General features: G+C 45.3%; 1 protein-coding gene across 2 annotated transcripts; it reads left to right on the plus strand.

The window, feature by feature from the left end:
- The first annotated feature begins 1,216 nt into the window (after positions 1-1,216).
- Positions 1,217-16,588, plus strand: LOC5518288 (spartin). Of its 2 annotated transcripts, none has more exons than XM_032362880.1 (16): positions 1,217-1,401; positions 1,494-1,564; positions 4,984-5,077; positions 5,423-5,583; positions 5,821-5,916; positions 6,325-6,633; positions 6,883-6,962; positions 7,126-7,155; positions 7,853-7,930; positions 8,025-8,124; positions 8,586-8,689; positions 11,675-11,768; positions 14,011-14,101; positions 14,993-15,056; positions 15,850-15,881; positions 16,120-16,588. In XM_032362880.1, the coding sequence occupies exons 1-16, from the start codon at positions 1,340-1,342 to the stop codon at positions 16,220-16,222; spliced, it is 1,569 nt and encodes a 522-aa protein (XP_032218771.1). In that variant the 5' UTR covers positions 1,217-1,339; the 3' UTR covers positions 16,223-16,588. The 2 variants fall into 2 exon arrangements, with proteins under 2 accessions (XP_032218771.1, XP_032218772.1); XM_032362881.1 differs by having other exon boundaries at positions 5,824-5,916.
- Positions 16,589-16,667: the final 79 nt, after the last annotated feature.

A 16,667-nucleotide genomic window follows, 5' to 3' on the forward strand; every position in this document is an offset into this window, starting at 1 on the left:
AAAATGTGTTTAAAAATTAAAAGAATTAAAATAATAATCTTATTTGATGACATGCTTTTAGTCAAAATGCATAATATACTTTCGAAACGGAGCTTCCTTTCCCAAGTTTCGAAAAATACAATTAAATGCTCAATTAGTAACACAGAAGGAAGAACAGCATGTTTATTTGATCAATGCGGAAAATACGGTTGGACCACAGGTATCCCAAGCTCACAGCATGTGATCTGACTGATTTGTAGTAGAAATGTGGAGCCGTCTCAGATCTGGTAACATTTAACGTGGTCTTTATTGTAAACAATAAAAACAACTAAACATATGCACGTGCGTGACTGGACAAAAAATAACAAGCGCCAAAGGAGGCAATGTAGATCTAGGTCGTAGTGCGCCACATACGATGACGACATCACTATAGCAACACACCTATTTTCCAAGAGACGCAAGCGTGAAAAAGACCCCGATATTTTTAGTGTACATCTCAGCAAGATGGCGTGGCGTAACCGACTATGACAGGGCTGGAATCGCTGGTTATTGCCTCCCCATTAATGCGCGGGTACCTCAGGTTCCTTTGTGTTGTACAGTTCGCTAGATAGCGGTGCTGGGGCCGAAATCTCCAGCTTAGCCGTAAAGCTTTATGCTGTCATACGGTGTTTCAGCTCATGTCTGGAAGTATGGTCTATTTTTTCTCATTTTACCGGATCTGGACGAGGTTCGATTCCCGGTCATGTACTCGAATTTTTTTCCCTTTTTTTCACTGTTTATCAGTTACAATTCCATATTCCTTGCTCACCCTCGCCCCCCTTTGCTTACCCCTTTTCGGATATCCTGAATTTATATTTATTCAGAACAGATATACGTTTACTACGACTCGAATCAAAAAGCCCAAACTGTCGCGATCTCGTACCAGAACAATAAATACAATACACCAAAAACTGGAATTCGACTCTGCCAAACTCTCTGGCAGAGTCGAATTCCAGTTTTTACTACGACTCAATATTGATGATAATAAGATAAAGGAACTCCCGAGAGCAATGAAGTATTCTTGAGTAAACCGAAGTACCGAGCACAGGCTTGCTGTTTTAACCCGGGTACACACACACATACAAGACAAAGTGCCTCCTCACGGAAGCTAGAGTAAAAAAAAAAAATAATACAAACCAGTGTTACAAGGACATTATTGTGGGATCCCTGTGTGTTTATCGTATGACCGCTGGCCTGTTATCCCCAATCATTCGATAATTCAATATGGCGGATCGGTGGTGAGCAAATGACAACATGAATTATTTTGGGAACTTCGCGTCATAATAAAATACAGCTTTTGCCCTGTATCTTTTACAAAACAATGGCTACGAAGACTGATGATGCACCAGCTAAAATAAAATCCTACCACGATGAAGGGTTTAGGTAAGATTATACAGTTTCGATTTTACATGGTTTCTTATCCATCAGCTTCGTTGTTTTGAATTTTGTAATTTTCGTTTAATTTGCTTTTGCAGATATATAAACCAGGGCTTAGAATGTGACGAAAAAGGGAAAAACAAGGAGGCATTACAGCTGTATCGCAAAGGTAGCAAAGCTTAATAGAAAGATTCTTACTTAGCTATTTTTTCGATGAACTGCTCCGGCGATGTTAAAAAAATATTCAAACTTCCTCCACTAAGATTTAATTTTAGTATGAAGAAAGTGCGAAGAGGTGCAAACAAATGAATGCCACCTAGTCTACCTAACAAGGAATAAATCATAGAACGCACAAACACCTTATTGGCGCAGAACAACACAGTCCGCTCTAGATTTAAAGATACTAGGTCAGCTAGGGTAGTAGAAGGGGGAGGGGAATGGGGACTAAAAGGGAGGAGTTGTTTTGCATCAATTTGTTCAGTATATTTGTTCTAATGTACAATACAATAATGAAACAATGATGATTTTGATGTCGTAAACATGGTAACTCAGTGTCTCGAGCTTGGAGAGCTCATGTTTTAAATGTTTGACAACACATAATTTACTATGGTAAAATCAATTCTCTGATTGAGTGGTAAAAATACATGCAGTTGCTACATTTTCAAGAATACTGTTAGGCAGATTCGCAAGAAGCTCAGACATGGTGATAGCAGTCTGCGGCAGTAAGATGGTGACTAGTGGGACTAGAGGGGATGGGGAGGATGTGGTGATTTGAGGGTGACTAGTGGGGCTAGAGGGGATGGGGAGGACGTGGTGATTTGAGGGTGACTAGTGGGGCTAGAGGGGATGGGGAGGACGTGGTGATTTGAGGGTGACTAGTGGGGCTAGAGGGGATGGGGAGGACGTGGTGATTTGAGGGTGACTAGTGGGGCTAGAGGGGATGGGGAGGATGTGGTGATTTGAGGGTGACTAGTGGGACTAGAGGGGATGGGGAGGACGTGGTGATTTGAGGGTGACTAGTGGGGCTAGAGGGGATGGGGAGGACGTGGTGATTTGAGGGTGACTAGTGGGACTAGAGGGGATGGGGAGGATGTGGTGATTTGAGGGTGACTAGTGGGACTAGAGGGGAGGGGGAGGACGTGGTGATTTGAGGGTGACTAGTGGGACTAGAGGGGATGGGGAGGACGTGGTGATTTGAGGGTGACTAGTGGGACTAGAGGGGATGGGGAGGACGTGGTGAATTGAGGGTGACAAGTGGGGCTAGAGGGGATGGGGAGGACGTGTTGATTTGAGGGTGACTAGTGGGGCTAGAGGGGAGGGAGAGGACGTGGTGATTTGAGGGTGACTAGTGGGACTAGAGGGGAGGGAGAGGACGTGGTGATTTGAGGGTGACTAGTGGGACTAGAGGGGATGGGGAGGACGTGGTGATTTGAGGGTGACTAGAGGGGATGGGGAGGACGTGGTGATTTGAGGGTGACTAGTGGGGCTAGAGGGGAGGGAGAGGACATGGTGATTTGAGGGCGACTAGTGGGGCTAGAGGGGATGGGGAGGACGTGGTGATTTGAGGGTGACTAGTGGGGCTAGAGGGGATGGGGAGGACGTGGTGATTTGAGGGTGACTAGTGGGACTAGAGGGCATGGGGAGGATGTGGTGATTTGAGGGTGACTAGTGGGACTAGAGGGGAGGGGGAGGACGTGGTGATTTGAGGGTGACTAGTCGGACTAGAGGAGATGGGGAGGACGTGGTGATTTGAGGGTGACTAGTGGGGCTAGAGGGGAGGGAGAGGACGTGGTGATTTGAGGGTGACTAGTGGGACTAGAGGGGATGGGGAGGACGTGGTGATTTGAGGGTGACTAGTGGGGCTAGAGGGGATGGGGAGGACGTGGTGATTTGAGGGTGACTAGTGGGGCTAGAGGGGAGGGAGAGGACATGGTGATTTGAGGGTGACTAGTGGGGCTAGAGGGGATGGGGAGGACGTGGTGATTTGAGGGTGACTAGTGGGGCTAGAGGGGATGGGGAGGACGTGGTGATTTGAGGGTGACTAGTGGGGCTAGAGGGGATGGGGAGGACGTGGTGATTTGAGGGTGACTAGTGGGGCTAGAGGGGAGGGGGAGGACGTGGTGATTTGAGGGTGACTAGTGGGACTAGAGGGGATGGGGAGGACGTGGTGATTTGAGGGTGACTAGTGGGGCTAGAGGGGAGGGAGAGGACATGGTGATTTGAGGGTGACTAGTGGGGCTAGAGGGGATGGGGAGGACGTGGTGATTTGAGGGTGACTAGTGGGGCTAGAGGGGATGGGGAGGACGTGGTGATTTGAGGGTGACTAGTGGGGCTAGAGGGGAGGGGGAGGACGTGGTGATTTGAGGGTGACTAGTGGGACTAGAGGGGATGGGGAGGACGTGGTGATTTGAGGGTGACTAGTGGGGCTAGAGGGGAGGGGGAGGACGTGGTGATTTGAGGGTGACTAGTGGGACTAGAGGGGATGGGGAGGACGTGGTGATTTGAGAGTGACTAGTGGGGCTAGAGGGGAGGGGGAGGACGTGGTGATTTGAGGGTGACTAGTGGGGCTAGAGGGGATGGGGAGGACGTGGTGATTTGAGGGTGACTAGTGGGGCTAGAGGGGATGGGGAGGACGTGGTGATTTGAGGGTGACTAGTGGGGCTAGAGGGGATGGGGAGGACGTGGTGATTTGAGGGTGACTAGTGGGGCTAGAGGGGAGGGGGAGGACGTGGTGATTTGAGGGTGACTAGTGGGACTAGAGGGGATGGGGAGGACGTGGTGATTTGAGGGTGACTAGTGGGGCTAGAGGGGAGGGAGAGGACATGGTGATTTGAGGGTGACTAGTGGGGCTAGAGGGGATGGGGAGGACGTGGTGATTTGAGGGTGACTAGTGGGGCTAGAGGGGATGGGGAGGACGTGGTGATTTGAGGGTGACTAGTGGGGCTAGAGGGGAGGGGGAGGACGTGGTGATTTGAGGGTGACTAGTGGGACTAGAGGGGATGGGGAGGACGTGGTGATTTGAGGGTGACTAGTGGGGCTAGAGGGGAGGGGGAGGACGTGGTGATTTGAGGGTGACTAGTGGGACTAGAGGGGATGGGGAGGACGTGGTGATTTGAGAGTGACTAGTGGGGCTAGAGGGGAGGGGGAGGACGTGGTGATTTGAGGGTGACTAGTGGGGCTAGAGGGGATGGGGAGGACGTGGTTATTTGAGGGTGACTAGTGGGACTAGAGGGGATGGGGAGGACCTGGTGATTTGAGGGTGACTAGTGGGGCTAGAGGGGATGGGGAGGACGTGGTTATTTGAGGGTGGCTAGTGGGGCTAGAGGGGATGGGGAGGACGTGTTGATTTGAGGGTGACTAGTGGGACTAGAGGGGAGAGGGAGGACGTGGTGATTTGAGGGTGACTAGTAGGGCTAGAGGGGATGGGGAGGATGTGGTGATTTGAGGGGGACTAGTGGGGCTAGAGGGGATGGGTAGGACGTGGTGATTTGAGGGTGAGGGGAGATGTGAGGTTGCGACTAGTGAAGAAGGGGTGTAGTTGTTTGTTATCCAATATGGTTGCTATTTTATATATTTTTCCATTCGTAGGAGTAAGGAGTCTTGTGACTGGGTCCAGCATTTACTGTCGAGGATCAGGGAAACAATACGATGATGCAAGGCAAAAACAAGAGAAGATGAAGCTGTACGAGCTACTTATTAATTACTCCCTGTTTATTTAACTACTTTTCTTTTAACACTTTGACCTGAGTCTTGTACTGGTCACTGTTTTGTCATCCACAAAAAGTATGTTGTATGCCTCTGTAAAACATTAGTTGTGCCTGATATTTAGAGCGTTAGCCCTTTTGTTCATTGGACAGACTTTTCCAACCTTGTGTTGAGTTATAGCTTTTCTATAGCCTATCCAGGGTTTTTAATACTGTTGTAAGAAAGACTCTTTATACACAACAGCATTTGTGCTACTTTTGCCTTTCCTGCTTTCCCTTGCTTTAGTTTTACCAAAATTTTACTTGTGTTGATTGTTTGTCAGAGCAAAGGAGCAAGTAGAGGAACGGATATCTGCTCTGTCATCATTAGACAGGGCATCTACAAACTCCTCAGCCAAGACTGGTCCTCCTGGTGAAGTCGAACATGCCACACCCGATAACGGCATGTGGGAAGACGTGAATGAGCTTCTGGTCCTCGAAAATGGTAAGATGCTAGGGTTGAATTTTATATCTAACAGTACCTCTTTGAGTTTGTTAAGGGATGGGATAATTACCCTCTAGCATACTCAGGTTTAAAGAATGAAGCTCTTTATAAATGTAAAATATTAGTATTTGACATTGTTGAGGACAAATTATCAAACCCAAGAACAAATAAGGTGTTTCACATGCTACAAATTTCTTTAAACTTTTATTATTGCTTATCAAATTGCCTTTACACCAGCAGTGAAGATGTTCTTTGTCAGTGAACAAGGCCATGTTACAACAATCTCTCAACCACAGACTCTGCGTGCCTATCAATTTATTATGTATGAAGAAGGTGAGAGCAGTTATTATTTGTAGTTTTTTGTTGGAATATTATTCTGTATTGTGGCCATTTAATTTTAGAGGTACTTGCTTGGTTTTCAAAAACAAAAAGTCTTCCTTTAGTAGGGCTGTAACAAAAGCTTCAATGTTTACTGTACATTATAACTTGCATTAGCAACTTTCAATCAAGTTTAAAAATTATCCTTTTTATAAAATAAGAATAGCTATAACCAATGACGGATCCAGGCAATATAAAAAGGGATGATAAAGATATATATATATAAATACCTAAAAACATGGTGGGTGTTCTAAAATGTAACAGAAATTCGTCAGAATTCATCAAATTGTTTAACTTGTATATATATGGCAGGTAAAAGGCATAGATGGGTTTTATTTTTAGTAAATGTTTTTTTAAATATAGGTTGTGAGCAGCCTCCTGCCTTTCTTCAGTGCAGTGGATGGATGTTCCCAATGATCCCCAAGAGGTCGCCAGTTCTCAACACAGAGCCCCATACCTACATGTTCCCTGACATTACCATCAGTGCCTCTAAATCAGTGCAGCGTCCAGGGAGCTTCGCATCTGTTGGTCTTATTTTAAACCCTGAAACTCCATCAAGTGACATGAACAGATTTGAAAGGATTTTGAGGTGCTATACAGACTACCACCACTACACACCAACACCTGACGATTACCAGGAAATACAGGCTGTCAGTGGAACCAATCAACCAGGTAATACTGCAAAAATTACAGCCATCACATTTATTAAAGGTTTACCTGAGGTAATATCCAATAAATGTTATAAAATTTATAATGCCATTTTTATCTCATCTCTTTTTTTATCTAGTCATCTCTTTCATCTTTTTTTTATCTTATCTCTCAGGTGGGATTATTAGTTGTTTTAAGATTATGCACAGCCATTTAAAATTCTGTTTAAAGCTTGAACACCTTCATCTCACCAGCATTTTTGTTGTATTCCAGCTGAGTATGTAGCATCCAAGTCTGTAGCTGCTAGACCATTACCCGGAGCCATAAGGGGACAAACCCAGACTGAGGAAGAGGTTAGTCCAAGATAGCCATCCAGTCTGAATTGTACCATATACATGCAAACCATATATTTGGCTTATTTACACATTGAGGAAAGTAGAATTCCTCCTTTTCAGTCTGTATTACATATTATATTTCTGTATGTTTTACTGTATTTGTGCTCCTTTTTGTCTTTAGAAGGGAACATGGGGAGAAAAAGTTTCAAAGGTATGTATATTTTACGGTTTAAGGTTTGACAAGAGATGCAACTGAATGATAAATGTTTGTTTCAGCAAATCAGGCCATTCCAATTCAGAGTTTTGCTTACTTCCTACCATTTATTTCAAAATTTTCACCAACCCACTTTCCTATATTTTCTTCAGCAGGCCACTCTTCTTTTCATCATTATGTGCCAAATAGGATATCTTGGGTGGTATAACATTATTTTTGTCAAGTAATTGTTTCTGATAATGAAAGCTTGAAGCAAAACCATCAGGTGAAAATCCTTCAGCCAGTCAGAGTGCAGGGATCACATAAATGATATACAGTTGTATGTCTGTTACTCTGTCCTCCTTAATTTTACTTATATGTTAAATGTCATAATCTCAATGCTTTTTTATGAAGTTCTGTGTGTCATTTGTACTCCTTTAACTACCTTTTTTGCTAGCGAGTGATGTTCAAATAATAAATTCCAATGGTACCTGCAGTGGTGCATTGTGGAAAGCAGATTATTTGAGCATGTTTAGGAGCCCCTGGACGCAATACCACTGTATGGATGAATATGTTTTGGTCAATCTTTCTGCAAAACACATTTTTTTGGCTCGAGTTTAACCGACTTATATTATTTCTTGTTATTTTGGGTGGTGCAGACCTCATTGTGATTGCCTACCAAAAATACTTTATAGCATTTTTTATTATTTCACAGGGTATTTTGGTTGGTGCAGAGCTGATCGCTTGGGGACTAATGAAAGGAGCCCAAGTTGGAAGCCATCTTGTATACAAAGTAATGAATTCCTATTTTTACATAATAAGCATATTACATGCTTTACTTGCATGCTAGGCAAACTGTGCCTTACACACATACTGTTATGTCATAGGGCGGAATCAAGATACGCCAAAACTTGCGACCTAATGAATCCCCCACTGAAGTGGATGAAAAAGTTCAGGAAAACATCAGACATGTCAAGTCTGTAGCAGGTAATCCCTAAGTGTGTCTTTGGCAGGGTGGAGTAACATAACACATCTGACACATTCTAGCTAAGACAATGTAATCCCTAAGTGTGCCTTTGGCAGGGTGGAGTTACATAACACATCTGACACATTCTAGCTAAGGCAAGTTAATCCCTAAGTGTGTCTTTGGCAGGGTGGAGCATAACACATCTGACACATCCTGAATAGGGCAAGTTAATTTGAACTTATCTCCCTATTGACACTAAAACCTTAGTCTTCTTCCCAGCCATTCTACACTCCATATTCTTCAGAAAATGAAGGAAAAAAACATGATTGTGGCCTTCAAGCTAATGTGCTATTATCTCATGCAAATTCCTCATTTAGACTTTTCTTGTGTTCTCCAATCTCATCATTTCAACCACAAACAAAAAAGACCAATAGTAACTGCCATAACTCCACTTTTAAAGAATGTACCATTTGTTCATAAGGTGCTGCTTGTCAAGTTAGTGGAGCCGTCGTCGCTGCTGTAGGAGCTCTCACTGCTGAACTTGGCAGACGGCTAGCACCTGTTGTCATTCAACATGGAGCAAAGGTACCAAGGACCTGAATCCATAAATATACTGTATACCAGGAAACATGCAAAGATACCTACCCGAATCCATAGGTATACCAGGAAACATGCAAAGATACCTACCCGAATCCATAGTTATACCAGGAAACATGCAAAGATACCTACCCGAATCCATAGGTATACCAGGAAACATGCAAAGATACCTACCCGAATCCATAGGTATACCAGGAAACATGCAAAGATACCTACCCGAATCCATAGGTATACCAGGAAACATGCAAAGATACCTACCCGAATCCATAGTTATACCAGGAAACATGCAAAGATACCTACCCGAATCCATAGGTATACCAGGAAACATGCAAAGATACCTACCCGAATCCATAGGTATACCAGGAAACATGCACAAATCAAATGAATGATCACACATGGTCTGGTGTGTGAGAATATTTGCATCTTTTTTAAATCATGTGGTATGGGAAGCATAAAAACTACAAATCCAGGCCTTATTACAATTAGTGATTTATGACAGACAGATATTTTATTTGGAATCGTATACAATGTCCTTGTATATTGATTGACGTCCAAATGACATTAAAGATAAAAAAGACAAATAATTGTACGGTATTTCAAGTTTGGCAGCGATATAGATCCCGTAGTGCGAAGCATTCATTTATGAACTTAGCGATTTTTCTTTGCACTGTGACGTTACTACCAGAATAATTAATAAGAAAATGAAAAACACTTTCATACGACATTCTAGTGAATTTTACATTTTCTATTTCTTCTATGGTTTTTGTCAATTCTTTCCCCTTCCCTTTATACAAAGGGCAGTGAAGAAGGAAATGAACTTCCTTTTCTATTTGTCCATTTTTACAAATTTAGCAAATTCGTTCATCCGGTACCTTATAGGGCCTCGAATATCGGCCAGTTTCAATAGTTAAGCGATGATTGCTTAGTCTCAATTTGGCTAAAGATATTCGATGGTTGTGATTGACAACCTGGCTCAGATAATCTTCAATAATGTATTTTGATTAAAATTTCCTATACATTCTTAATTTATTACTTTGTCCTTGTTGATTTCTATTATCATTATTCACGTTTGATATCCACTTTTGAAATTCAATGTCTTCCAATCTTTGTTTGATTATATATAAAATGTATTTAATTGGCAAGTCCCCGCTCTGCGCATTTACCTGTTGCCATATATCGCCGACACCTATTTGTTGAAAAATTCGTTTCAATTTCTGGTGCCAAAATTCTGGGTTATCACTTATTTTTATGTCTTCGTATATCTGGGTAACTAGCTTTGGTTCCTCGGGATGATTTATGTTTAGCCAAAAATTGACGCTTCTGCATATTGCTTTCGTTCTTAATGGGAATCTACCAAGTTCAGCCCTAACCGCGTTATTTGAACAAAATTTAGAGACTCCGGGGAGCCACTTGCAGAATTTGACGTGTACTATTTCCATAGGTTCTTTTTCACCTTTATCTTTTTCTGTACCCCATACCTCACTACCATAGAGAAGAATCGGAGATATCAAAGTGTCAAATAGTTTTATTGTTAGTTTAACATTGTCCCTGAAGTGATCGCCCATTTCCTTTCTTTGTTTGTAAAGAGCTTTTAGGGCAATTTTTTTAATTTCTGTTTTGGCAAGAGTAAAATTCCCAAACGCGCTGAAATGTAGTCCGAGATATTTATATGAATTTACGTTTTTTAAGCTCTGGCCTTTATAGTTAAAGCGGTGATTGTTTAAAGATTTACCTGTATTATTAAAAATCATAATGTTAGTTTTATCGAGATTTACGGTTAGACCCCATTCTTTTTCAAGCGCGTTTATGTGAGTTTGGAGATCCTTGTCAGTTTTTGCCAGAATTACTAAGTCATCCGCGTAAAGTATACGTTTTATTTCATGGTCGTTAGGATTACATTCATCAAATTTGCTAGGTAAGTCGCTTAAATATAGGTTAAATAGTGTCGGAGAGATCATACATCCTTGCTTTACGCCGACATTGGAAAATGTCAGGTGAAATGGTGCTTCCTATTTTTACAGACGATTTGTCGAAGTGTACATGGATATAATGACTGACAAAAAGTTACCCGTTATACCGTGCGTTTCTAGTTTTTCAAAACGTTTTTGTCAAGGAATAGTGTCGAAAGCTTTCCGAAATCGACAAAGCCCGAAAATAAGAAGTTGTTTGCCTTATTTGGTTTGCTTTTAACATATTTATCTATTAGTGATATTAAAGTGAAAAGACTATCTGTAGTGCCGTGCTTTTTTCTAAAGCCACATTGCACTTGGTTGATTATGCCTTTAAAACTTAAATAGTCGTATAGTCGAGCATTAAAAATATAGGTGAAAATTTTGCTTAAAGATGATAGGAGGGTGATAATTTTCTACGTTTGCAGGATCATCTTTTTTTATGAACTGGTACTATAAGTCCGTAACTCCAAGATACTGGGTATTTTCCGGAATTTAATATGTTGTTAAAGAGAACTTTTAGTGGTTGGATTAATGTATCTTTATTTGGTTTCAGTATCTCATTAGGTACATTATCATTCCGGGGGACTTTTTAAGTTTAATTTGTTTGATTGCTTCTTTTATGTCGTTACCAGATACTGGATGGTCTAGCGGCCCATTCTCATTTAGGCAAAAAGACTGTGTGTGCGCCTGATTAACAAAACTAGTTCGTAATGCGTATGTTATATGGCAGTGATCAGACAAATGAGGAAGCAGGGGATTGACCAATAAATACCGCATTATGTTCAACATGCTGCTACTACCAATGCCATTATACTTGAAACATGTGGTTTTTCCGTCTAGATCACCAATCACACGCCCATTGTAAATTCTCTGATTTAGTGCAGTACAAGTTTTGATAAGGCTTCTTCCTCTGGTATTAATAGTGCTGTCTCTAGAATTTCGAATAATTTGCTCGTCAATTTCGTAATCATATATATACACCCAAAGCTATGTAACTCAAGTGGTTTGCTGTGTTATTCAGGTGTTGCCAGATTCAGTTAAGAGCAAGACTGATAATGAGAAAGGCGAGAAAGTGATGCAAGAAGCTGTCAAAGTCGCTGTGACCGGTGCTCATGGTTAGTACCCTCTCCCCTAGGGTGAGGTGCCCCACCCTCCCCCTCAAACCCTCCCCCCTCCCCTAGGGTGAGGTGCCCCACCCTCCCCCTCAAACCCTCCCCCCTCCCCTAGGGTGAGGTGCCCCCCTTCCCCTCAAACCCTCCTCCCTCCCCTAGAATGAGGTGCCCCCCTCCCCCTCAAACCCTCCCCCCTCCCCTAGAGTGAGGTGCCCCACCCTCCACCTCAAACCCTTCCCCCTCCCCTAGGGTGAGGTGCCCCCCTTCCCCTCAAACCCTCCCCCCCTCCCCTAGGGTGAGGTGCCCTTCTTCCCCTCAAACCCTCCCCCTCCCCTAGGTGAGGTGCCCCCCTCCCCCACAAACCCTCCCCCCTCCCCTAGAGTGAGGTGCCCCACCCTCCCCCTCAAACCCTCCCCCCTCCCCTAATGTGAGGTGCGCCACCCTCCCCCTCAAACCCTCCCCCCTCCCCTAGGGTGAGGTGCCCCCCTTTCCCTCAAACCCTCCCCCTCCCCTAGAATGAGGTGCCCCACCCTCCCCCTCAAACCCTCCCCCCTCCCCTAGAATGAGGTGCCCCACCCTCCCCCCCAAACCCTCCCCCCTCCCCTAGGGTGAGGTGCCCCCCTTTCCCTCATACCCTCCCCTAATGTGAGCTGCCCCACCCTCCCCCTCAACCCCCCCCCCTAGAGTGAGGTGCCCTCCTTTCCCTCAAACCTTCCCCCCTCCCCTAGGGTGAGGTGCCCCCTCCCCCTCAAACCCTCCCCCCTCCCCTAGGGTGAGGTGCCCCACCCTCCCCCTCAAACATTTCCCCCTCCCCTAGGGTGAGGTGCCCCCTCCCCCTCAAACCCTCCCCCCTCCCCTAGAATGAGGTGCCCCCCTTTCCCTCAAACCCTCCCCTAGGGTGAGTTGCCCCACCCTCCCCCTCAAACCCTCCCCCCTCCCCTAGGGTGAGGTGCCCCCCTTCCCCTCAAACCCTCCTCCCTCCCCTAGAATGAGGTGCCCCCCTCCCCCTCAAACCCTCCCCCCTCCCCTAGAGTGAGGTGCCCCACCCTCCACCTCAAACCCTTCCCCCTCCCCTAGGGTGAGGTGCCCCCCTTCCCCTCAAACCCTCCCCCCCTCCCCTAGGGTGAGGTGCCCTTCTTCCCCTCAAACCCTCCCCCTCCCCTAGGTGAGGTGCCCCCCTCCCCCACAAACCCTCCCCCCTCCCCTAGAGTGAGGTGCCCCACCCTCCCCCTCAAACCCTCCCCCCTCCCCTAATGTGAGGTGCGCCACCCTCCCCCTCAAACCCTCCCCCCTCCCCTAGGGTGAGGTGCCCCCCTTTCCCTCAAACCCTCCCCCTCCCCTAGAATGAGGTGCCCCACCCTCCCCCTCAAACCCTCCCCCCTCCCCTAGAATGAGGTGCCCCACCCTCCCCCCCAAACCCTCCCCCCTCCCCTAGGGTGAGGTGCCCCCCTTTCCCTCATACCCTCCCCTAATGTGAGCTGCCCCACCCTCCCCCTCAACCCCCCCCCCCCTAGAGTGAGGTGCCCTCCTTTCCCTCAAACCTTCCCCCCTCCCCTAGGGTGAGGTGCCCCCTCCCCCTCAAACCCTCCCCCCTCCCCTAGGGTGAGGTGCCCCACCCTCCCCCTCAAACCTTCCCCCCTCCCCTAGGGTGAGGTGCCCCCTCCCCCTCAAACCCTCCCCCCTCCCCTAGAATGAGGTGCCCCCCCTTTCCCTCAAACCCTCCCCTAGGGTGAGTTGCCCCACCCTCCCCCTCAAACCCTCCCCCCTCCCCTAGGGTGAGGTGCCCCACCTTCCCCCTCAAACCCTCCCCCCTCCCCTAGGGTGAGGTGCCCCACCCTCCGCCTCAAACCCTCCCCCTCAAACCCTCCCCCCTCCCCTAGAGTGAGGTGCCCCCCTGCCCCTCAAACCCTCCCCCCTCCCCTAGGGTGAGGTGCCCCACCCTCCGCCTCAAACCCTCCCCCTCAAACCCTCCCCCCTCCCCTAGAGTGAGGTGCCCCCCTGCCCCTCAAACCCTCCCCCCCTCCCCTTGGTTGAGGTGCCCCACCCTCCCCCTTAAACCCTCCCTAAACCTAGGGCGAGGTGCTCCATCCCCTCTTCAAAATCCATCCTCCCCCTAACGTGACAGTGCCATTTTTGGGTATTAACTAAAGGTGGCTCACATCCATTTCCTGTAACTTTTGGATTCTCACATTGATCACGTGATTAGAATCTTATAATCATGGGATCCTTACCTGCTTACTTGTAGGTTTTGCTTCTATTTACCAAAGTCTGGAGACCTCGTGGCGCATGCTCTACACGAGCCTTCAGCTGGCCACAGTAGAGACCGTCGATCACAAGTAGGTCAAGAAACAATGCCAACATTCCTAAATAAGGGTGCAGGGAAATTTCCATGTAATGTACATCGCCCAATATGCTTCAAGCTTGGCTATTAGTGATATACTATATGTAAATCGCCCAATAGGCTTCAAGCTTGACGATAAGTGATACGATATGTAAATCGCCCAATATGCTTCAAGCTTGGCTATTAGATATATACGATATGTAAATCCCCCAATATGCTTCAAGCTTGGCGATTAGATATATACTATATGTAAATCGCCCAATAGGCTTCAAGCTTGGCGATTAGAGATATATTATATGCACATCGCCCAATATGCTTCAAGCTTGGCGATTAGTGATACGATATGCATATCGCCCAATATGCTTCAAGCTTGACGATTAAAGATATATTATATGCACATCGCCCAATAGACTTCAAGCTTGACGGTTTGTGATACTATATGTACATCGCCCAATAGACTTCAAGCTTGACGATTTGTGATACTATATGTACATCGCCCAATAGACTTCAAGCTTGACGATTCGTGATACTATATGTACATCGCCCAATAGACTTCAAGCTTGACGATTTGTGATACTATATGTACATCGCCCAATAGGCTTCAAGCTCGACGATTTGTGATACTATATGTGCATCGCCCAATAGACTTCAAGCTTGACGATTCGTGATACTATATGTACATCGCCCAATAGGCTTCAAGCTCGACGATTTGTGATACTATATGTGCATCGCCCAATAGGCTCCAAGCTTGACGATTAAAAATATGTCATATGTACATCGCCCAATAGACTTCAAGCTTGACGATTTGTGATATACTCTACATACAACACAGGTATACCCTGTGCTATTGTCATCTGACTTCTATGTGATGTCGTTTGTCTGATAGGTACGGCCCAGCAGTCGGCGAGGCAACAAATAACTCGATGGGTGCCCTGGGATTCGCCTTACAGGTGTGGTAACCCTGTGGTATTAGTATATACATGTCCATGTGCTACAAAATATTAGTTCTTTTCTTACTTATCAAAAGTATTCTTCCATTCCCCTAATTAAATGGCTCATCATTGCCCTCCATTGATTACATGGCCAGGGGAGGAATTGAACATTCTACTCTGCCAAACAAGGGGGTGTAGCTGCAGCACTATGATGGCTTGTAGACGAAACGACCTAATAACGACACAGGAAAGGCTTTGCGTGTAAAGGATATGCCTTAGGGTTTGCGTGATATGCCTCAGGCTAGCTTTTAGCATGGAATGCTAGTACACACACTTGTCAGAAAAGCTTGAAAAACTACAAAATAGAGCAGCAAGGGTAATAACAAAGTCTGCCTGTGACTCGAGCTCTACGGTGGTCCTTGGTCCTCGTTATGCTTGCCTGGGACAGACTGCACATCCAGAGAGCAATTGATAAGGCCGCCATAATGTACAACTAATAGGTTGGCTCCCGGTTATTTGCGAGGACTTTCCACAACTTTTGAAAGCCGATATTGCTGAGAGAGATGGAAAAAAGGCTGACCATACCAAGGTCACGCACCAGCTACCTAAAAAATCTCTTTGCTACTGCGGAGCCGTACCATCTGCCACCGTCTTTCCGCAGCGCTCCGTCCCTGTACAAGGGTACTACTCTTCAACAGTCCCCCACACGGGCAAATATGTAATTGTAACATGTAATTGTATATGTATATGTATATGTATATAACTGATATTTTTACCGTGTTGACATAAATTTTATTCCATTTCTGTTTAGACCGCGTGGAACGTGGACAATCTGGGAGTGAAGTAAGGGAAACGTAATGCTGTACTAAAAATCACGGATTTCTTAGTTGTACCTTTTGCACCAGTATTAATGGTTTTGAGCCATAAGAGCTGGTTTCGAGCCAGTTTAACTGGTTTTGCAGCAGTATAACTTGTTTTGCACTAGTTTAACTGGTTTTGCGCCATTATAACTAGTTTTGAGCCAGTGCATCTGGTTTTGTTTCTGTACGGCCAGTGATGGTTGATGTTTTGTTTCTTCCAGAGCCCTGGCCAAGAGAACAGCAAAAGACACAGGGAAACACATGATAAAAGAAGCCGAAAAGAGATATATCGTGTCCGCTGACGACCAGTTAGCAAGACAATAGTACCTGAAACCATTCCATTTTTTTGGAAAATGTTGTACAAAAAAGATTTTATATTTAAAACTAGAAGTTCTCTGATCCAGAAGACATTTTCCACAGTGGTGTAGGCACGGGACCACGACGGTAACACGACGACAAGTAAAACGACGGCAACACGACGACATTATTGGTCGCCATGAACCATCGATTGTTCTACACTTGATCTACACTCATAGAAACGTAGAAATTTCAATGCCTGAAAGAGTCTTGATCTCAATATTTTTTTATTATTCTTCACAATATTCTGACAAGATTTAATTGTCCGATGGGCGTTTATAGATAGTGTCTAGCTGCAAACATAATAAAATCAAATAACAAGTGTGCCTCAAACCTTTTTGGCCGTTTTATTCTAAAAAATAATCCAAGATAGGAAGAGGGCAGAAACGTTTGCAAATCATGTTTGTTTACC

Source organism: Nematostella vectensis, chromosome 2 (genome assembly GCF_932526225.1).
Source record: "Nematostella vectensis chromosome 2, jaNemVect1.1, whole genome shotgun sequence".
Lineage (NCBI taxonomy): Eukaryota > Metazoa > Cnidaria > Anthozoa > Actiniaria > Edwardsiidae > Nematostella > Nematostella vectensis.